Source organism: Parasteatoda tepidariorum, chromosome 2 (assembly GCF_043381705.1).
Source record: "Parasteatoda tepidariorum isolate YZ-2023 chromosome 2, CAS_Ptep_4.0, whole genome shotgun sequence".
In the NCBI taxonomy this organism is placed as follows: domain Eukaryota; kingdom Metazoa; phylum Arthropoda; class Arachnida; order Araneae; family Theridiidae; genus Parasteatoda; species Parasteatoda tepidariorum.
In genome coordinates, this window is record NC_092205.1 from 32,918,453 (window position 1) to 32,942,335 (window position 23,883).

Sequence of the window (23,883 nt, forward strand, 5' to 3'; positions counted from 1 at the left end):
TATTTTTAAACTCAGTCAAATCATTTTCGAGATCTCAATAAGGGTGAAGAATATCTTAAAAATAATCCAAAACCATTTCATTTTGTGAGAAGAGAGAGAAGGCTCTCACTTTCTAATAATGCAACTGAAGTGCGATCGAATATCAATCACGACTGGAAGATTCGAATTCTGCCCCCGACTCGCACATATCATAGTAGTAATGCAAATTATCCGCAGTGATAGTGGATCATGGGTTTAGAATCTCCTTGTCATTGTTCTGCCCCAATGAGATTTTTGTGGTTGTCTCACCATGTAACACTAAAGCATAAAAATATGAAAAAGGTGATCACTGACGTTTTAACTTAACTGGCGTTTCTACTTAAAAGCCACATTGATATATAGGGTGATTCAAAAAACATCAGTCAAAATTATTGCATCGTAGAATTGAAGGTGATTAATTTCTTTTTAATTTGTGTGTTAATAATTTTTTTTTATCAATTACTTTAATTATATAGTATTTTACAATTATTTAATTAATTTAAGTTTCTTTCCCCCCCCCTTTTTTTTCTTTTATTAGGTTTTAAAATTTATCTCCTTGGGGTTGAAACATCCGTATATGTATATGATGTTGCAGAAAAGAATTGACGGGCTTGAGAATAAGAACAAAGTAAACAAACATTAATTTTTCGAATTTTTCTTTTTAAAAAATTTTAGGCTTTACTAGATGTTGGTATTTGCGGCATTTCAATAAGGACGCAGGTTAAAGAGGAACAAAACTTAACACGACATTGAATAAATCTTACCTAAGACTACAGTTTTACAATTAGCTATTTATTGTCTAAAAAAATTTTATTTCTTAGAACATCAGAGCCTTCGAAGAACAGCCAATAATCACACTTATATTTAAAATCTGTAATATGTTAGAGAAAAAGGATATGAGAAATAAGGCTTAATAAATTATTTATTTAAACAGATATATGAGCTATTTCTATAACATATATAACAGAAGCAATTTAAATGTTATCTTAATCATCTTTAGGCGTTTTGTTTGACACATATATCAAAAGTGACATAACTATGCGCCATCGAGTGACTAATTAACTGTCCTTAGAAAGTCTTTTTCGAATTTTTTCTAGCGTGTCAATTATATCCAGCTCATCAACTGTTCTTTGAAAGACTTTTTTCGAATTTTTACGAGCGTTTCTATTGTCTTCCGCTCATCCACTGATCTTTGAAAGTCTATAAAGTCCTTTTCGAGTCTTTACCAGCGTATCAGCCAGTGTAACAACTCTTCCAGAGTATCAATGTTATCAAGCTCATCAATTGCCCCATGCATATGAGCATTCTTTACCTCCTTATTATAAGCAACAAGTGCATCATCAGGAGTATCATCCTTAGGAGTAATCTTAGACTCCATCAATCCAGCCATCATTTGCTCTTTGAGAATATCATTCCAATCTCTTAAATCAAACTTTTCATCATAAATCTTGGTTGACTCTTTCTCATCATTTCGAGCATTTTTAAACTCTGCAATTTCCAACTCACTTGCCATTTGTTCCCTCAGAACTTCGTTCCAATCTCTTATTTCAAAATAATTCTCATCAGAATTCTCACCCTTCCTAAAAACTTTTGCACTAAAAATGAAAACACTGTATTTACCACAACATTTACCTTTGACTAACAAATGATTTTATATAAATTCTAGAGATGCGCCGTGATGGCTCAGGGGACAGAGTGTTCACCTTCCAATGAGCTGAGCCGGTTTTGAATTTCGGCAATTGGCAAACAGATCATGGGTTAGAGTTCCTTTGCCGTAAGTCTAACTGGGAGGGTTTCGTGGTTTCCTTTTGCGTGTAACGCAAATGTGGGTTAGCTTCATTAAAAAGTTCTCCACTAATATCCCTAATATTATTTGATCCAGGAGTTTTCTTGACTTCTGAATTGGGTTCAAAATTACAAGGCTATGAAGTTGAGTAGTGGTAGTCAGCTAACTATATATATATATATANAGTTAAATAAGGAACTATAAATTAAGAAATATTACGATTGATTAAAGTACACTAAGCTATTTTATTGGATTACTATTTACGGTTCAGTTTAAAATTGAAGTTGGAGCTAGCGAAGCTTTTCAATTCGAGGTAAAATGTATTTTTATGGAAAAAATAGTTAAATTAATGTTACTGTAAGATAGTATTACTAATATATGATACATACAGCTTTTTTCGCAAAAATCTCACCACATTAGCCATTTTTCTAGCAAATAGTTTAAGCAACTGCAAAATAATCACCTACAGATAGCACTTAAACTTCAGAAGTTATGAGTTCCACTGCGAAACAATGTACGTCATAGTTTGTTGCGTGGCAACAATTAGTTGTTTTCTCTAAATTTTTTGAACGATGTAAGATTAAAACTAATTGAACAATGGTGTTGCTATAGATCGATTTAAAGAAACACTGTTAGAATACCTAATTTTCACAAATACTATTGTTTAAAATTGACATAATAAATACAAGATGATAACATACAACACATTAGGGGGAACATGTCTTAACAGAGTACCCAATAATCTTAAAATTTTGAGGATTTTATTACTTTAAAAAAGTAATGAAAAAAAAAATTTTTTTTAAATATTGGAAATTTTTTTACCTTAATTGAACGCAAGATATTCCTTACGAGATCGTTGCAAACGAAATGAATTTTTTTCTGTGTAATTATGATTATTTTTTTGTTAAGAAATAATATATTTAAAAAAATTTCATTTCGGTTTTTTTTCTACTGACATAAGTTATTGAAAATGCCAGTTTATGAAAAAGGAAATTGAATCTCTTTATTTAATCTAATATTTAAGACATTCTTTAAATTTTTTCCTTTAAAACGAAAATAAAAATTTGTGATTTTTTTTTATATCTGTTGAAAGCAAGATATTCCTTACGAGTATCCCGTTGTAAATTAAATTGATTTTTTATGCAATTATGATTATTATTTTTATTGTTAGATAATAATGTATACAAAATGTTTTGTTTATTTAGGATTTTTTGAGAGGACATATGTTATTTAAAATACAAATTTCAGAGAAAGTAAATTGAATCTTTTCTTTTTAAATCTCATATTTCAAAACGTTGTTTAAATTTTCCCCTTTAAAAACGAGAATAAAAATTCCGATTAAAGAAACAAGTTCATAAAGTAGATCACCCTTAACAGGCAATAATGTTCTTTTAAAATGAAGCTAACTTCGTGTAATATAATTCTGTAAAAACAAAGAGAAATGCAAGAATCTCTCTTAAATTACGTCAGTTCTTGTTCCAATACATATTAATAGTAGTTTAGTACAACAGTTACAAACTTAATGAGAAGGTTGGCACATCATGAGGAGCGAGGAGAATTGCATGTTACATCATACCTGAAAATTCCATCGTATCCTGGCAGGTGCGTCTCCTTAATAATCAACTTGGCGAAATTGAGATGGCACCTGCCAAGTCATTGCTTAACGTAAAATTGCTATATCTGGGACCATTTAAATGGAATGTTAATAATAGTTTCTAGAAAACGTCAAATCAATAAAAAATCTAGATGATTCATAAAAATAAAAGTACTGTTTCAAATGCTCATGAGCAACTATTTCATAAGAGGGAGGCGCCCTAATGACTTATAATGAAATTTTGGGACACGGCACGTTGCGCAGTTCTGAAGCCTTGTGATGTGTTCTACCTCCACTCTAACTTCGTGACTGCAGTACTGAATACGAGTTTCTCATCAACAGAGCAACCGAAAATGCCTTTTCTTTTCTGTTCATTACCCTGGAAGAACTTTCTGTCTGATATTTCAATGCATTGTAATATATTTAATAAGTAAACAGCCACCCAGTCAGTATGGTAGTCAACGATTCCTCGCCCTGAAAATTGGAAGCCTGATCGGATTGCACTTTCTCCTATCATGTTTCAATAGTTCGGATCCACTCTAATGGAATATTTCTAGCAGATTAAAGAGCTGGAAGAGACTTAATGTCCAAGAACCTATATTTTGTGAAACTTACTTTATTTCTGAAAAACCACTGATTTACCTGTGAATATATATATTTCTTGCATTTTTACAGACACTTTACATTTATGTATTTAGTTCTTTTTAATGTTACAAGAGCCTCTTAAAATATATTCTTATGTATCCATTTTTCTTACCGAAATAATTTTTTCTGCAGTAAAAGCAAAATGTATAAACTCAAAGTGTTTATTTTTATAATTATCCATTCTAAACCAAATTAAATACTGGAAAATTTACTTTTGAATATTTATTAATATAATCATAATATCACATTTTGTTTACATTTGTACTAAAAATATTTACATGGCTTGATATTCCTCTGTTGAGCATTCCATTTCATTGTTGATTTCCAATATTATCTATACTATCTAACAAATCAGCCAAATCCATAGGGTTATTTGGCAAGTTCACGTTCGGCCCCCTTTGCCAAGACTGTAAACTCTCTAGAGCTGGAAAATCCATTCCATTAAGTCCTTGCAATGCGTTGCGATCAAAAACTATGAAGATAAACGAAAAAATTTGAAAAAAAAATACAAAAGGAATCGGGATTTTTACACAACTACAACAATAAGAAGAGAAAATATGAAGCACTAATTTCTTATCTGAATTTAAGATGCTTAAATTTCTTTAAGACCTATCACGCCGAATTCCATAGAGTAATGTATTACATAAGTATAAGTATAAGACTGGGGGGGGGAACATAAGTATAATGTATTATGTAAGTATAATGTATTACATAAGTATAAGTATAAGACTGGGGGGGGGAAAGAAATAGTCAGGTTCTGCTATGACGTCAGAAGAGGACAGCAAGACATCCTGTAGGGATTGCTTTCTGTATTTTTAGAACAGATAATGAATTTCTATCTTTAGAGAAACTTCGAAACTAAATCACATGAACTATGAACTTAGTTCCTTTACAATGCTATTGAACTCTACTTAAAAATTGTTTCAAAGCAACAGGAAATTTTTTTATCGTTACGTAACTTCTATTCTATGTCTGCTTCTCAAATAACGTCCGCGATGACTCTCAATTTACTTATTCTCATTAATTACATAAGTGGTAAAAAACAAAATTGATGCTTTTTAAACACTTCAAATTGATATTTATGTGTGATATTAAAAGACTGTTAAATCACTATTGAGGAAGGTGAGCTACGGAATATTAAATCCTATTTCATTGACGGAGTAAGCAGAGAGAAGTTGAAAATCTACCATTACAATCACAATTTCCATCTGGAAATCAATCTGATTCAGGTGTTTTTTCACCCCATCCTACTCTCTAGTAATCCAGTGGATTTCAATAGAGTTTATGTTTATTCCTCACTTGAAAATTAATATGCGACTAAGGTGCTTTAGCCTTTTGCTTCCTTTTCGATTAAGATACTAGAATATTACGAGAGAGCAATCATTACGGAATTCTTTGTAACTCTATCGTGTGTTTTGAAACTGTAATCAAGTAAGGTTATACATAAACGAAATCGTCCGAAAAAATATTAAATTCACTTCTGATGAACAAGTGTGATAACACTAGAAATTCAATAACAATAGCAGGCTGCCAATCAGGGTTAAGGAGGATAACTAAACCAATGACTAAGTACTACTGTACTAATTAACCAGATCGCAGGAAATCATTTAAAGAGAATGTAAAGTTGAGCTAAGAGGAATACGCTCGGAACAAAACAAAGCGAAGTCATAAAATTTTTTGGTGGCAGAAAATTCCCCAATTCCTTTACTCGTTCCAAACTAAGTGCTGCAGAAGTAAACATAATGGTTTGCTGTTTGTTGTCAACAGTATCTGATTCCTCGCTGAGTTAGCGATTATATTCGTATTGGCCACTAGTTAGATTAGCACTGTTTGCCATTACCTTTGCACCAATCAGCTGAAAGTAATGACACATTTGATGGTTTTTTTTTGTTTATCTTCGCTCTCAATTCTCGCCAAACAAAGTATAGATCTGCAATGGATTCATGGGAGATCGTGACGTTTGCTTATCTAATATCCTCTTCACGAAAACTTTTAGCCCAGTTGTTCACACCCTACATAAATTATTCTAGAAACTGTTCTCCATATAACAGTAAGCATTTAGTGATAAATGTTAGCGTTGCGTGCACCTTTTGTTGCTATAAATCAATCTGCTCGCATTGTTCTGTTCTGGGCACTTTCATCTAGACATTACTTAACATTCATTCATAAAGCTTTCAATGAACTTGTTAGTTATGCGTAATATGTGGTGCACTCTTCTCAGATTAATTTGAAGATTAGAAAAGGCGGCGCTGCTATCGCTACTGAATATTTCAGGCTATCACGCTTTGAAAAGGAACCTTTTTTAATACAAAACAATTTCTTTTTTTTAATATTTACATCCTATCTAATATTTATTTTAAACACCGTTTTATTTCATTAAATCTTACTTGTTGGTGCCATATGGGAAGCCATAGGGGGGTAAGCTTGCTCCCGATTTAATTGCAGAAGTAAGGATGACATGTCAGGGTAAAAGGGAGCTTGAGGATGAATCATTTCCTCATGGTGGATGGCTGGCAACATGAATGATGCTTGCGCTTGCAATAAAGGGTGCTGTTGAAATGGATTTGGATACCAAGGCAAGGGCGTGTAATATGGGTGATGATGTTGGGCGCTTGGCAATGGCTGTTGATTTGCTCCATCTTGTTCTTTCTGCGCCTTTAATCTGTGACGAGCTCCACCTAAGATCGCACCAATTACAATAGGTGTGAGTAAGTCACCTATATTTCCAGCACGTAGGCCTCCAAATGGCGATGCATCAGCATTGTTAGATATTAAAAGAACTGCCACACAAGTTGCAGAGATTAAACGGCGAATTTTGTTGTGCCACATTGTAGCTGAAATGAGAAAGGTACTTTCATGAACATGTATGTGTCATACAATAATAATAACAAAGTTCGTAATTAAAGCTTATGATATTTTTAATTTTATGATGAAAGGTAATTCATATCTGAAATGACTACTTTAAAATAAATGCAACGCCAAATCATTTATCTTTTTATGATGAAACAGATAAACTGAAAGACAATTGCACTCATAACCAACCAATTCTTCAACGCTTTCACAATCACCTTCGTCATGCGAATAGTTGACATTTAGATTGTCATTTCGCCTAAAATAGGTCAAAACGAAATACAATTTTTGATATACACAATGCATATGCATCCGAAAAATTGGCTCAATGAGGAACCATAATATCATTACTTTGAATCATAATTAAACTGCTGCAACCATAATAAGGTGTCAAATTGAGCCACCTGTAGGTTCAAATTGAACCATAATGTTGTGTTTCACAGTTTAAGAATGGTATTATTGTCTAACATAGCACCATATTAATTTTACAAAAACACAAACCACATTAGGGAGATTTTGCTAAGCAGTACGAGTTCTCTTAACTCTAACGCTATTTAAATTTTACAGCGTATACGCGAAAATTTCCCGGCAAATTACAATTGGCGTTACAGTTAACATAAGAAACGCTTCGCAAAATCTTTCTAATATAGTTGAACATGCTCTACAATTTTCAAAAGGGTATGCAAGAGATAAAAAAAAAAAATATATAGCAGCATAGCATGCATCATACGAATTCACCCCCAAATTCATCTCAAGGGTAGGTCACCTCATAGTGACTTGTGCCTTATATTTACCATCCCCTCAAAGAAATCTCACTTGGGTTTTGTAGTTCGTGACAGTAATATTTAAGTTCTTTGCATTGTTTAAAATTAAAAGCTTTGCTTGAAATTTTTGATTTTCCTAGTCGAAACGTCTTCTAAATCCAAAACTACAGTAAATCCTCTTATCAAGTGAGCAGAAAAATCCGTGATAAGAGCCTTCAAGCAAACAGACACTTGCAAATTCTCAAGATTTGTAAGCTCCCCTTATTCCCTTAATTTAACATTAGCTGTAACATTGAAGTTTAGTTTGTTAGCACCTGACCAATTTGTCATAGAAAAGGCATCTAAAACGTTTAACAAAAATTGAGAGACGGAGAATATATTTGTCAGAGATTTAAAAATGCGAAACATACAAGCAAGTAATTAAAGATATTGAAAAGTCCCTTTTTATTTTAAGATGAATTGAGGATTATTAAAATATTCTCAGTGTTACTGAATATCAGAATTCCTACATTAAGAGCCTGTCTGCTCGTCTAACTCATCTGTTGAAAAATCTGTTCAAGTGAATTTGATAATGTCGGCAACTGAAAACTGCATTTACAGATGGTGTTTACACACTGTTGCAACGCTTGGAACCATAATATCGTTCGAATTTAATGCAACCATACACTGTTAGAAAAATTTCGGTAAAAATGGCTAAATGACTATTTATTTCATTTTTATTTTACAATAATGAAGAAAAATAATCGTTTAAAAAAATGGTTTTTAAACTGTTAACTGTGAGAAAAATCGGTTATTGACTGTTTTTATCAGTTGTTGTTGCTGTCGTAGGTCATTAAGGCAAGGTGTGCGATTGTTCTTGTTTTCAAGTGGCTCCATCTATGGCCCGAAATTCAACTTCTGCCACACCTATACGTCACACCTGTTCATAACGCTGACCCATTCATGCATCTATTCATTCATCCACAGATCGTAATTTTGACCTGAACCAGAGAACGATCTCCAATTCAGTACCCCCAGATGTATTGATTTGTTATGGGTACATGGAGGACTTTGTGACCCAATAGACTTACAGTGCATCAGTCACCATTTACTACACGAGAAGTCTTCGGCCGGCTGGATTCGAACTCCCGTTCTCACGAACGGGAGTCTAACGCCATACCAACCAGGCTATCTTGACTGGACTTATTTTTTCTAATATGGTTAAATAACCGGAATTTTATCCGTACCATTTTGACTCACCTTATTAAACTATTTAGCTCCTTGCAGCTCGGTGCATGCCACAGCCGAGAGAGCTAACCTGTCAATTTCTTGGCTAGCTGAACGGGAGATCGAATTCCCGCGTTGACACAACATTTTTTCTGTTCTTTCAACATATGAAGAGTTTTTGTTATTCTGCATTTTCCAATCGTTGACCCTGGCCATTGGAATACAGAATTCTCTTTCACGCATAAATGGCAACATCAGACAGCTGCTTAATACAGAAAAAAATCTATCGTTTTCCACGTCTCACGATTGATGGCGCCACCAAATAAATTGATTAAGCCACATTCCACGGTTTATGTGACAAAGCACAACTCAACCAAAACCTAATTCCAATGCTTATTACCAAACGAAAAGCCTAATCTAACTCCAAAGTCCGTTGCCTATAAAATAGTCTAACATACGGTTAAGAAGAATAAATAAGTTTAAAAAGTGCAGCAATGTCCAGTTAAATCTCATTTTAAAGTTTAGATATCGTGATCGTGCTAGCTTTAAATTGTTATAAAAATTTTTATAATTTTTATTTATTTATGGCTATAAAAACATAGTTTTTTGACGATACCAGTTTTAAATCATATCTCTAAAAAACGATTTCAAAATGGTAAAGGTAGAAAATTTTAACCTTTACGGTTAATTAAATGGACAGACTGTTGCAGGTTATTATACAGTGATTTTAGAATGAAAATTCTAACAGTGTAATAAGGTGCAAAATTGAATAATATTATTGCACTTCTTGAACTTGACTACACGATACTACGGTTCAACTTGAAAGAAAACATATGATTCAATTTAATTTCTTAATAAGGTTTCAGAATTATGGATCAATAAGCTAATATTAATAATGTGCCGATTTTTCTGAGAATGCGCAAGGACTTGACCGAATATTATAATAACAAATTTTCAATAATACTTAAATTTTTAGGATATTAATTAAAAAGAAATTAATAAATTAAATTTCGAAGAATTTTTTTAGACATTTTTCAAAATGTTTAAAAATGGTAATCTGAAATTAAAAAGAGCTAATACGAAAATTTTCAACAAAAGAAATTAGATAAAATGAATTAAAAAAAGAAATTAATACATTTCTGTTTTTAAAAAATCTCAACATTTTTCCACGTATCCTCAGAGTTTTTCCTATATGAACAGAAAATTTGCAGCTTGTCATGGTTAAACACTAAAACTTCTAATGCAAAACCATGCTCATTAAGTTAATGTATGCACTAATATTTTTCCAAAAAGCATGGAGAAAAAAATCCCGGTAAAATTACAGTGATATAACATTGATATTTATAATAATAAAAAAAATAATAAAAAAAAAACATATTCTTGGTTAATGAAACCAAAATATACGGTATTTAAACCATTCATTTGGTAATTTTTCCGTTCATATGGTAACTGTTTATCAGAAATTCTGGTTTTTAATATTATAGTTCTTATAAACACAAATTTAGCTTAAAAAAATACAGAGCTAAATAGTAAATTTAATCGAGTGACGTATTTTTATCCCATGCTCTTAGGTATGATAAAATTACCAAATTTTACCACCATGTTTTATTGTTAATTTCACTAAAATCATTAGCCTTGCGTTTTTTTCACTTCGGCAAAAAAATACCGAATTTTTGGGTGTTTCCATAGAGCCAGTGGCAAGATAAATATAATAATATTCTGTCAGCCTTGACCATACTTTTTTTTTCAGAGTGAACTGAAAAAATTATGACTTTTATCCAAATTTTACAGTTCACATTGAAAAATTTAGACGAATTACGAAAAATTATGAAATTTTATGTATCAGTCTAACATTGAACCCTTCTACTATATTTTATAATAACTCGTATTCAGTATTCGAATCATAAATGTACTTAGTAGGATTATAGTGTATGGGTCATTCTTCAGAAAGTGTGGTATTAGTATCTTTTGCCTTTTTTTTTCCCTCACAGTGAATTTTTCGTTTGAAACTTTTCAAGCATTACAATTATATATTTTAAAATTGATAAATTAATTATTATATCTGACTAATAATTATTATGACTGACATACCTCAAGTTGAATTCGCAAAATTTCCCTTTCAGCCCCTGTCTCTAACCCTATCTCTAAAATCAACAATCTCAACATTACATCTCTAACATTTCTCAGACATTTTAAATAAATTTTTAACTACTATATGATATTTAAATTAAATATATGTGTTGCCTAATGTGAAAACTACTAAGAATGTATATCTCATTTTTCATTAAACTATTTATATTTTAACGTTTTATTAGAAAAAATCTGTCCCTTAATTTATTTCTGTCTACTGTTCCTTTCTGCTGAATGTTTTTACTATGCATAAATTTATTTTGGAGGAATTTATCCAACAAAGAGTTTAAAAAATTCAATAGTGCTATTTTAATTAACTCATAATAAATGGCTTCATCATTTAAAGTTCGCACTGAAATCTATTTCCTAATTATCAACCCTGTGTTTAGGGTATAAATTTTATAGAAAAATGGTATTTAAAAATGAATGTTTCTTAATCATATTTTACAGCTCGTGAATAACACAACATCTAAAGAATCGCTTTTATGTTGATTATTAGAGAATATTAAACTAGAATTGAAAATAATGCTCAAAAATTTAATATACTTTCATTTTAAAGCAATATATAAATATATAATAATAAGTTTCGTTATGCATTATTTCTATTGAATCAATTTCCAAACTAATTTGAAAATTTGTAGCTTGTTTTGCAATAAACCCTTTATTATGAAAACAAGAAAAATTTTTACGTGTAAAAAATTCTTTTTTTTTTTAAATCTAAAAGGAAGAAGAAAGAAAGGAACAGATATGTATTTTGATATACAGATTTAAGAAAGAGTCTGCAAATTTAAATATGCAGTTTTAGTTCTAGTATCTTATTATTTTATTATGTTTTTTTCTTTTATTTTTATTCTTGTCGCAGGCCAATTTAACACAAATATTACAAAAATATCTTAACTTCTTTCTTGAATTCGTCATTTAACGTTATTAAAAAAGTTACTTCTCTCATTATTGCTGATAAAATAATTTCTTAATTTAAAATGGCTTGTTATTGTTTCAAAATAAACCTATGATTTATCCCTTGAAAAATTTCAATAATTGAAAGCATTTTCATTTTTAAAATAATACGAAGTTTTTGCACATCTACAAAATTAGAAAATACATTTTAAAGAAATTTAAAAATAAGAATAAAAATAATTAAAAGAGAGAATAGCTATTTAACATAATTTAAAATGTGGGAGTATTTTATATTATTTCTGTTAAATAAACTTTCAAAGCAGAACTGAAAATTTCGTACCTTGAATTAACTAAAAGAAAACACTAATTAATTTAATATTAAAACCGAGTAAATAATTTTTCTTATACCATTACATGATCATAATATATTAAAACTAAATAATTATTAAAACTAAGACTATTAAAACTAAATAATAAATTTTGAAAATATTTATATAAAAGAAACAAGCAAATAAATAAAGATAAAGCTTGTAAACTAATGTACATTACCTACCAATACCTCTTGTTTCTACAATGCGTAGTCGTATATCCGATCCCAACAAAAAGATACTATCAAAACAACTGAACAGTTAAGAACCGAACATGAAAAATTTTATTAAAACAATTAGTTTTGAAGAAAAAAATAATCCTTACTTATTGCTTTTATGCCTATTGTCTTATTATTCTTTGACTTCATCGGTTATGCTTCTTAAATGTAATTTAAAGGAAAAAGTAAACAAAAACCCTTCGGGAGAATTCAGAGTCTGTGAACAAAAACAAGAATCAATGTAAAGCCTGTTGATGGTTACTTATTAAGTCTAAATCCTATCTACTGAAGTAAGTACGGATTGTATCGGTAAAATATCTATTTTTGATAAAGGGAAGGGTAAATAAAAGTAAATAATAAGCTTTAACAAGATATTAATGAAACGAATAAGATTAGGCAAACCAAAAGTATGCTTAATTCCTAAATTTAAGATCGATTTTCCTTAAAGAATTTTATGAGTTTTCTCAGTAATATAATTCATTATGATTCATATCTATGGTATTATCAGGTTAGATAACAAAAAGTATACTTTTATCAAAACAAAATCTCTGGTTTATTTGTTATAAAAAGATTTGTTATAGAGTATACTATTTTGGTGAACTCAGTAGTTTCAATTAAGTAAATTTGACTATTAGAGTTAATTTCGTGACAACAGAAAGATAATGATACTTAAGTGCTGGTAAGATAATTTTCGTGAAAGAAAGAGGAAGTCTTTCTTTTGTCTAAAATATGTACTAGAAAATAGTTTTGAGCGAAAAGAGAAATCGTCAGGTTTCTTATGGCTCTAAAACATTATAGAGTGTTCGTCCCTTGCTCGCTGTCGGTTGAGATTTTCACACCATTGCTTTGAATCATTCACAATATTTCATTAATTTCATTCTCCCCATTGCATTAATTTTTTGACTATAAATCAATATAGAAATTATTTTAATTGAAAGATGCTGAAATGCTTCATTTTATTAACACATAGTACATAAGAAGTTTCACTTTCAGTTTTAAGTCTTTAAATTTTGAATAACGTTGTTACTTTTGATGACATTGTCATCAATTGTTACTTTCTATTGTAATAAAAATCAGACAAAATTAGTTAAAATGAGAAAATAAATAAAATATTAACAGTATAATAGTTAAAAACAAATTAAAATAATTATAGTATGTAATAAGTGTGTATTATATTTATATATCCGTAATTATAATAGAGCAAAACAAAAACTCCGTTAAATATGACATAAATTATTTTGTCCTAAATATCATTAAAACTTTTTTTATAACTTTTATTAACAAATATTTTCCAAAGAAATCAAATTTTAAAACAAAAAATTGTATTTTTAAAATTTAATTTCTCAAGAACTATTCAGCCGACTTCGCTCAAATTTTGCATTCTCCTATGTAAAATTACCAAAAAATGATCTGAAAAAAATTGAATAAAAATTATGTACCTTATTATTCAAAAATTGCTCAAATAATATTTTTAAAAAAATAATAATAAATATTCACTAAAAGTTAATTTTTACACGAAATTATCTAAATGAACTTTATTATTGTGTGCAAAAATTTTTTAATTCGCTTAGAGCTTTTGAGGTATAATGAAGTAAGCAAAAAGTAAATTTGACATCAAAGCATCTTAGCTTTGATCCGTTCTCCTGATCAAACTATGAGGACCTGCGTCTCCTATATTTTGGGAGTCAGAAATTCGAATCCGTCGAAAAAAAGGTATGTTCATTCAAAGAAAGTATGTTTTTGTAGTTGATATCGTAACTTAAAATATAGCCTGCTCTAATTAATTAGCATGTTTGAAGTCATCAGAGTCTCGCCCTCGAACCATTAAAATCGTAGTACGTGAAGATCCGATAATTAGATCAAAAGTCATTCAGGGTAAAAAAAAAAAATTCTCGAACTGTACATACAACCAAGTATCTATGTACAAGTATATTTTTTTAAGTAAGTATGGTGTGGACTATGACTTCCGATGTGAAGATAGTTATCATTTTCAAATATAAATGAAACAAGAGTAAAAAGTTGACCATACAACAAGATGGTTGGACAGAGCTACGTGAGTAAAGAAATAGAGCTTGCTGGTTGATCGAAGTTTATTGGCACTAGAGCCAGAAATGACTGTACTGCTCAAATCACTAGATTTAAAAATTATTGTTTTATTATTATTATAAATTTTAAAGTAATGCATATAGTTCTATTGTTTTACTAAGACTATGATGTAAAGTATCATCACGTAGGAATAAAAGATTAGGATAAAAATGCCTCCTGAATTAGCTTTCTGCTCTGATAATAAAAATATGAAAATTTGTGTCCACTAATAAGCCCAGCATTTTATCTTAGCATGTTTTAAAGGTTCTGAAACTATATATCAAGGGTATTATCTACGAAACACCCGATATTGTGAAATAAATAATTCCTAGAAACTGAAGCGGTATGATATTACCCGATTGAAAACTTCAACTTCAGAAATAAACAAATAAGAAATAACAGTCAACTTATTTCAAGCGCATCAAAAATAGGCACCCTGTTTCAAGACTTGCCTGAAGTGAATGCAAATAAATGAATGACGTGAATGTTGCCAGATATGAGACTTGAATGTTACATATATTCAATTGCTTCACATTGTTGGAATCTTGGGCGTAAATTCAATTCTGACAATGTTAAAATTATTTCCGCGCCGGTTACATCAGCTTATTTTGATGCCCTGGAATCTATTTTCACTCATTTGAATGCTGGTTCCCTTGTTTACGACATTAATTCCTCCCCACTCTCCATAACGATGCATTTTACCGTGATTTGCCTCTCAGCCACTGTGATTATTCTTGTTCTGTTTTTTTTTTCTTTTTTTTTCCTATCTCGGTTTCTGTGATTTTTCGTGATTTGTTTCTCACCTTTATTTTCCCATTTTTCATTTTCTACTTTACGTTTTCATTTCAAATCCTTTTTATTTCTTTACATTCAAGTCTTGAAATTGGGCGCCTATTTTGAATGCTCTTGAAACATCTTGGCTGTTTTTTCTTATTCGTTTATTTCTGAAGTGAATGAAGTTTTTAATCAGGTAATACCCAATATTGCTGTTGAACAGAAATTTATGTGTTAAAACCAACACAATATTTTTTTTTCAAAATTAACTTTTTTCAACTTTTTGAAATTCTTAAGCCTATTTTTTGACTAATGCAAAGAAAAAAAATATCGAAAATGAATTTGAGATTGAAACAAAAACTCAAACATTTAAATATTAAGTTTAAATTATCATCTAAATAAATATAGAATCTACATAAAATTAAAAGTAATTGATTGAGTACTTTTTGTTTATTTATGTACTTTTGATCTCTTGCGAAAAATTTAAGAAAATTGATCGATATGATTTTTAAACTGGAGTCCACAAATAAAAAAAAATTATAGAGCATTCTATCTTTACTTAATAGGAAAACTCCAGTTAAAATGAAGATAGCATATTTATTACATCACTATTTTTATTTTAGTCGTTAATTTATATCGCTCATAGCTACTCAAACATTTAAGATATTGCGTGAAATTTCGAGGTTCAATCGTAAATATAATGGAAGATTTGATAGTGATTCGACTGCCCAAATAAAAGAATTTTTATTACGTTATAAAGAGGAACGTTTATTGCCAAAAGCAGAAAAGCATAATCTAATTATGCATGCTAAAATATTTTTTGGTGATTAAAAACTATTTTTGAAATTTAACAGGTCATTAACTTTGGGTTTATTTTGCATTCCAGATCCAGATTCATAAAAGCATGAGAATTATTCAAATTTTCCAGTTAGTCCATCCAAAAGAATTTTTTCTCCTTGGGCAAAATTAAGTAGTATAATCAGGAAACTATAAAAGATTGAAGCAGAAAATATGTTAAAAGGATAATAAAGTTCACCATCATTTTTACATCAGTGCCTTTTTTTAAATAAAATTATCACTTATACTTTTTCTCACTTTTTTTTTTTTTTTTTTTTTTTTTAANTCCCTTTTTTTTTTTTTTTTTTGTGATTATTTAGTTCAAGGCTTTTTCACTTTCATACAAAATGAAAAAAAATTTAAATATCGCACGACAAATAAATAATACTTAAAACAAGATTTAAGGAACTTGGGAAGTACAATAATTACACAAAACGTCATTTTTTTCTTCTTCATTGATTTGATACGGAAGTGATTTTTGCTATAAATGTTATGATGATTTTCATGTTTGCCTGCTAGATGCATTTTTGTACTTCTGTTAAAACTATAAAAATGGAGCTTCAGAGTAAAATTTGAAAATTCTAGGTTTCTTTATTACGTCAATTGACATTGTTTTATTATTTTATTTTATTTCACAATCATCTTTGAACAGCCGATCCAATTTTCCGAGTTCAGACTACAAATGTTCAACTCCTTAGCCTTGTAATTTTGAACCCAATCCAGAAAAAAAGAGAACTTCTTGATAGAGTTTTGGAAGAAATTTGCCTTCTTTTAGAACTTTTTGATGGAACTGAATACTCGAAATGAGGCATGTGCCTTCTGTTATTAGAGTAGAGCATGCTCACAACAGCTTGTTGTAGTCTACAGAATCATACTGACTCAGTCTCCCCAATTTTTGGGATCAATAAAATGCCGGTTGCAATGAGGTCAACATTGCGCACCGACCGCCTTTTATTTCCAGACAGGAATGTGTCCATTGATCTGAAGCTGGGAAGGCTTCAAGTCGCCACCAGGTCCTTTACCCATATTGAAGAAACTTGTTTCAAATTTTTGTAAATCAAGATTTATTTTATTTTTTATTAAGGAAAATCACTTTAACTACTGTTAAATATGAATAAATCAAACAACAACATAAAAGGTCTTATCCCCGGACTGCAATGTTTAATGCTTTAAATGCATTTTTGAGATTCTACATTTTAACTATTTTTTGATCCTCACTGCTTCTTTCTCAGTCTAAAACTGCTAAAAGAATTTAAAAAAAGATAGAAAGAAAAGAAAAAAATTAAACTTTATGATTCCCTCAGAATATTTTAAGATCAAATACGTGAAGACAAAAATTATCTATTTAATATAAAGTGACCACATTTTTATTGAGACAAAGCGGGACAAATAGGATGAAATGAGAATTACAATTTAGTCAAACTTTCAACACGCACAATATATATATAAAAATACGAATAAATGTTTGCAAAAATATTTTCAACATCAACTGGAAGTAAGTCAGATGCTGTTTGAATAGTATAGGTATAGAATGTGCGTTGCACAACCTACTCCAATATTTTTTTGCTTCAAATGTTCGTTAAGTTTCGTAAAAACGTTATTGATGCCTCTTCTAGCTTTTCCACCAAAATTTACGTTAGTGTTATCAGCACAATGGGCAATAATTTTATTGTTTAAATTATTCTTTTTTAAAATAGTACTTAATAAATCAAAAATTATTTGTGAAGTTTCATCAGGCAATGAAACAAAATCTAATATTCTAATTTTAATTCCTGTTTCTGGATCAAAAAATCTAACACCTGTGGGAAATAATTTTAAATCTTTGTGGTTGGAAGCATCAGAATATATGGATATAAATGCGCATTTTTCTAATTCTTTCTGCAATTGTGAAAACGAATATGGTGAAAAAACATTACAAATAATTGCTTCGGTTTTTGTCCTTGCACATGCATATTTTTTGTCGTATAATGTTTTGATCACTTGCGACGTACAATCCATTGATCTGAAACTTTGATTGTGGTTTATGGTGCGGAAAGCAAATAGCCCTTCCGCTAATGCTAGCTGTTTTTCCGTGTTGCTAAAGCTAGCACTGCGAAAAAACTGTTCCATTTTAGATGAGGAAGCGGCATTATTAAAAAATCTTTTGTGCCTCTTTGTCGCTAGATGTTTAGTAATATCGTTTTTTCCACCATGTGAGACCGAAAATTCAGCATTGCGTTTATCACACCGTACCATATAGTCTATTTTGGTACTTTTAATAAATGGAAATTCTCTGCTTAGCTCTTCATTAAATTTGCATCCTCTTTTTTTACTCATCTTTTATTTTGTGGGTAAATACTAGAAATAAATAAAAAAATTATTACAAAGGCTAAAAAAGAGTATTAAATTTTACCTTATTGACCGTTACTTTGTGGCGACTATTGCTCAACCTTTGTCAATCAAATAATGAGTCAAACCGAACGTCAAATTGAAAACAACAAACCGCACTGTCTAACGGCAGTCCGCACTTATCTGAATTAAGTCGAGACGTAAAGACAATGATAGCACACCACCGAGTAAATCTAACTTGGTACATTGCCTAATTTAGTTTACTCTGCACGCATTTTATGTGTTTTTTATGTATTTTTTATTTCTTTATATTCACCATAATACTTAATAAATAATAGGAATATATTTTTACGGTACATTTAAAATAAGAAATGCAGATATTTTCTAAAAAGCGGGACATTTTTAAAAATCGGCGGGACGCGGGACAGTCCACCAAAAAGCGGGACTGTCCCGCCAAAATCGGGACGTGTGGTCACTTTAATTTAATAGACATAAAAGGTCCGGAATTTCAAAGACAATTCTAAAAGATAAAGTTTGTAAAGATTTTAAAGAATCACGGCATATACAACAACTTAAATTTGAGTAATTTTATCAATTTTATTTGTTGTATTATTTTAATACTTTTTTACAGAGCTAAATAATAGATTCTTAATTTAATTTACTAATTGAAAGATTTGTATTTTTTAACAATTATTGAGAATTTATCTCATTTTTGCGATTTCAAAACTTGTTTTCAAAATTCTATTGTAATTTAATGAAATTAAAATTTTAACTCATATATATTTGATGTGAGGAATTTAAATTTTAGGAACAAAAATAAATTAGAAACCGTAACACAATAAGGTGCAAACAAATTTTTTTTCAATCAAATGATACCGAGTTCGGAAAAAGAAGCATTGGTTTTGATAAATAGCATATGGATCGCGTAAAAAGATATTCGTTATACCAAGGCTATTTGTATTTACACAACTTTGGAATAATGATTGGGTAGATGGTAATTTCATCGAATTATCCTCCCGGTTTGTTTTTATTTATGAACTCTATAAGGAAAAAAAATAGAGTGAGCTGGAAATAATTTAATCCGTATCAAATTCTATAGATGATTTTATGTTTCATGGGGTGTGCCCAATGCCTATCAGTTAAATTGTGCTTCGAATAAGATCAACACTACAATTGTAAAACCGTTCCTTCTTTTCAGAACAAATGCCATTTCTATCTAGAACTTCTCAAAAAACTTTTATTTGTAAATTCATAAATCAAATATTATTTTTTAACTTAAATCGAATTTTTGCAATATTTTCCCTCCTTTCAGAAACGATTTTTTAAAATTCGAAGTTTTAAAAAAAATTAAATGGAATTGCTGAAAACATTATCGAAATATAAGTGCCTGTGTTCCTTAATAACTACTTAAATGATTATTGAAATTTTATTTTTAAAATTTATTATAATCTCATTCTCTAATATTTTACATTGAGTTTTTTTTTGTTGATATATCTAAAAAAAATTGCAATTCAACATTGAAATTATATCAAAACTTCCGCATTAATTTGAATCAGCTGACATTGGGAAATTTTTAAAATGAAAAAAAAATAATAATACGCACCATTGAAGCTGCGGTTGCATTGTTTAAACAACATAGAAATAAGCTTCTAAAAATGATTAATATTTATGATAGTTTTGATGCCTGAATTTTTTTCACAAAATTGCTTCCCACATGAATTTTTTTTGCGTTTCCTTGCAAATTTTTTTTTCAAACGAATCTTTTCTGGAAATTTATGTGACTAATCATTAGTTATTTGCTATGGTTTTCATAAACGTAAAAATATCGAAAAGGGAAAATTCCGTTAAATATTTATGAAAATAAATAAGAAAAAATAATTTTTTTTTAAAATTATCATAACTTTAAACTTTTGCCCATGATCTATATCTAACTGGATGCTACTACAAAAATAAGGTGTGAACACTATTATATTATTTTTTTTTAAAAAATGATAATAATAAAAAAACAGTATTTTCTTTCAATTCAGTTGCTCAATTTAGAATGATCAGAACTTTTAATAAGTGTCAGATGTATCTAAAAAACAATTACATAAACTACAGTAATCAAAGTTATTTTTCAGGCAGAAATTACATATATATTGGATTTCTATAAAAGTTAATTATAAAAGTTAATTCCTAAGAATTGCGAATAAATATGCAAATAAAGCAAACACAGTATGACTATAGATCAATAAAGATGATTATTGACACTAAAAAATAAAAATGTCAAAACGAAAGAAGTCATTATTAAAACTCCGTCGTTTATGTATAAAGTACAACTCAAAAATTGACTCAATCTGCATTCCGATAATCTTCAGTTGGTTTTTGAGGTTGAACGCTTTGTTATGGTCTTTCAACACACGCTACAATTTTTGACGTATAAAATTTCATATGATTGCTGCCCGAAGAGAAAATATTATGAAATTGACTTGCCATTCTTTACACTATTCAGTTCATCCCATGTGCATATAAGGTGTTCTGTAGAAACCACCCTTAATATTTATTTTCAGAATCTTCATCAAAAATGAGAACAAAAAGCACAAACATTGAGGGTCGCAATAAAGTATTTAAGCGAGGAAAATACGAAAACACTATTGAAATCTAACAAATTACAGTTGAGGAAGGCGCATGGATAAACATCAAAGCAGTTTAATTAAAAGTTAAAACCTGAAGATGTTTATAATAATAGTTTTCCAACTCTTTGTTAACGCCCGCAATCAAACCTGACTTATTGTTCACTATGCAGGTATCTTGCTATATCGTGATTTGCCATATGAGATAGAGTTTTTCTTTTTTCGTAAATATTAATTTACGATCCTCGATGCGTGTACTTTTTATTTTTCCTTTTCGGTAAGGATTCAAAAACTGCACATCAATTAGTTTTATGGAATACCCTGTATATACAAAAAAGGAGACAATCATTTTTCCTGCCTGTAGCAATAATAAAATAATATTAGAATTTTAAGAACTATGGCTTTTTATTAAGATACAAAGGAGAAAATAGTTTTAATTTTTTCTTACCTAAAACAGAAGAACAATTTCTCATCACATTCAAAAGGCGTAAGATAGTATTTTCGATGGTGTTAAAAGAGTAATACAAAATTGATGAGCCCTATTTTTTTTTCTTAGGTCAAACAGAAATAGAATTTTCTCTTTTTTTAATCTACTTCTTCTTGATGAAAAAAAGTTTGGATAATATATTTACTTTCTTTTATTATATTCTTTCTTTTAGTTTTGCGTCTGTTTAAGTCAGAACGTTGCTAAATATTTTGATTCTTATGAAACTGTAATAAACTTTGCTTTCACCTTTTGGGTAACGATAGTAACTTATTTTGCCATCATGTACGTAGTCCAGTTAAAATTTAAGCACTGTAGATAGTCGAAAAGTAATTGAAATTTTAACTGACGATTTCTTTTCGCGTTAACATGGTGATAAATTCTACTTGTAAGTGTCAGGAAATGACTGAAACTTGCATTGTCATCAGACATAGTTGTCCAAGCGGTAATTTCAGAATTCTAGTCGAAATTTTAATTAACACCAAATTCTCTGTGGGGGTAATGTGGCGATAACTTCTACCTGTTGTGGTTGTCTCTAATGCTTCGTGCCAATATCAGCAAGCTTACTTGTGGAAACCAAGCGAATTTAGGGCAGAGGGGGAGATTCTTGTGCTTCGGTGGCGCCATCTCTGGCTAAAAATAGGACTTGAGCCTCACTCTCGTCACAGCCCACTTAAAGGGCCGACCCATTCATGCATCCATTCATCAACAGATCGTAATTTTGACCTGAACCAGAGTACGATCAATCTCCAATTCAGTACCCTCAGTTGTATAATTCGTTATAGGAACATGGAGGACTTTGTGATCCGACAGATTTAATGTGCACGCGTCACGTTAAATCTATCGTCGGGGATCGAACTCACGGCCTCTTTTGTCACGTGTCCAAAGCCCTACCAACCAGGTTATCTTGGCCATGTCACGTCAAATAACGATTGGAATTTGCATTCTCATCTGCCACGGAACTCCAGAAAAGATTTCAGCCCTCCTAGAGCTAGTCTAAGGTGTTCGAAATTCCGATTTAAGATTCCAACTTCGCAGGCGCAAAAGTTGGTTAATAAATAGCCTCAAGAAAAAGAAAGAAAAGCTCTATTGTGTACAGAAAAAAATCGATGCAATGAAAATGCTACTTTATGTGAGAAAAAACAGCGGAGCATTATCACTTTTATTTGAAGTTAGTTATTAACATCTAAGCCCTTTTGCAGTGTAAGTAAGAAACTTGGAAAGATTGAGTCCCTCGTATCAAGGGATTTAAAACTTTTTTTTTCCGTTTTCTCATTATCTGCTTTTGTAACTTCCTTATTTATCTGGTGAACTCATTCTTTGTGACGCTACTGGATATTTCCTTAAGATGATAGTTCAGCTTCCGTAAAAGTAGCGAGGAAGGAAGATTTCCTTCCAAATTTATTTCTAATAAATTGTAAGGCTAATTCTAAAATCCTTCTTTATCTTGTTTTGTTATTTGCAAGAAACATTAATTAAAACTATTGAAGTTTTGTTATGAATTCCATAAACCAACCCGGTTAAAAGATAAGATAGCAAAGTTTATAACTTTTGCGTTTATGTTTTGGAGAGCACTAATTAATTTAAATAGGTATTGAACATATTCTTCTACACCTTTTGATTAGTTAAGTGAAAAGTTATTTATTTTTAATTTATCATTGGTAAATAGTTATTCAAGCTGAATTATTTATTATTATCTGGCTGTTAACTAATTCAAACTCATCAGTTATAGTTACAAGCAATACGTAATTTTCAGATTATTTATTTTTAATTTTAAAGAACTTGAAAAGTTTATTGATTATTATACAGTTCTGGAAAGAATTTAGAAAATTCGATGAGTCTTCGAAATATTAAATTTTTTTGTTCATAACTTTGCATGATTTTATATTACTTTAAATTTGATAATATTAACCAATTAATTAAGAAAATGAAATTCTTTGTCAATTGTTCTTAAGCACACAAAACTCTCACATTGGAAGTTCTGTTATTCAGTGACGAAATTAACTTTTAGTGAAGTTACATTTCGCCTTGTTTAAAAAACAAGTTTTACAGAAAAACTCACTTAAATTTTCAATAAAAATTTCTAGTTCAAAAGAGGCAAATACCGCACGTCGTATTGAAATTTTCTTCTAATTACATAAAATATTTTATTATTTTGAAAATTCCAAGAATAGTTTAAGCAAAAATATTTTACTTTTTTGGAAATTCTAGCTCCTCTAAATCATCGATGCAATTAAGCATCGCTTCAATCATGTCTCGAATTACGAAAACACGATTCGAAACTTTC

General features: G+C 30.0%; 1 protein-coding gene across 2 annotated transcripts; it reads right to left on the reverse strand.

Moving 5' to 3' along the window:
- Positions 1-4,249: 4,249 nt before the first annotated feature.
- LOC107436934 (uncharacterized) lies at positions 4,250-12,711 on the reverse strand. Of its 2 annotated transcripts, none has more exons than XM_016048764.4 (3): positions 12,584-12,711; positions 6,431-6,877; positions 4,250-4,515 (listed from the first exon to the last, which is right to left on the reverse strand). In XM_016048764.4, exons 1-3 carry the CDS (start codon positions 12,624-12,626, stop codon positions 4,355-4,357), a joined length of 651 nt encoding a protein of 216 aa, XP_015904250.1. In that variant the 5' UTR covers positions 12,627-12,711; the 3' UTR covers positions 4,250-4,354. The 2 variants fall into 2 exon arrangements, with proteins under 2 accessions (XP_015904250.1, XP_015904252.1); XM_016048766.3 differs by lacking the exon at positions 12,584-12,711 and adding an exon at positions 12,440-12,576.
- Positions 12,712-23,883: the final 11,172 nt, after the last annotated feature.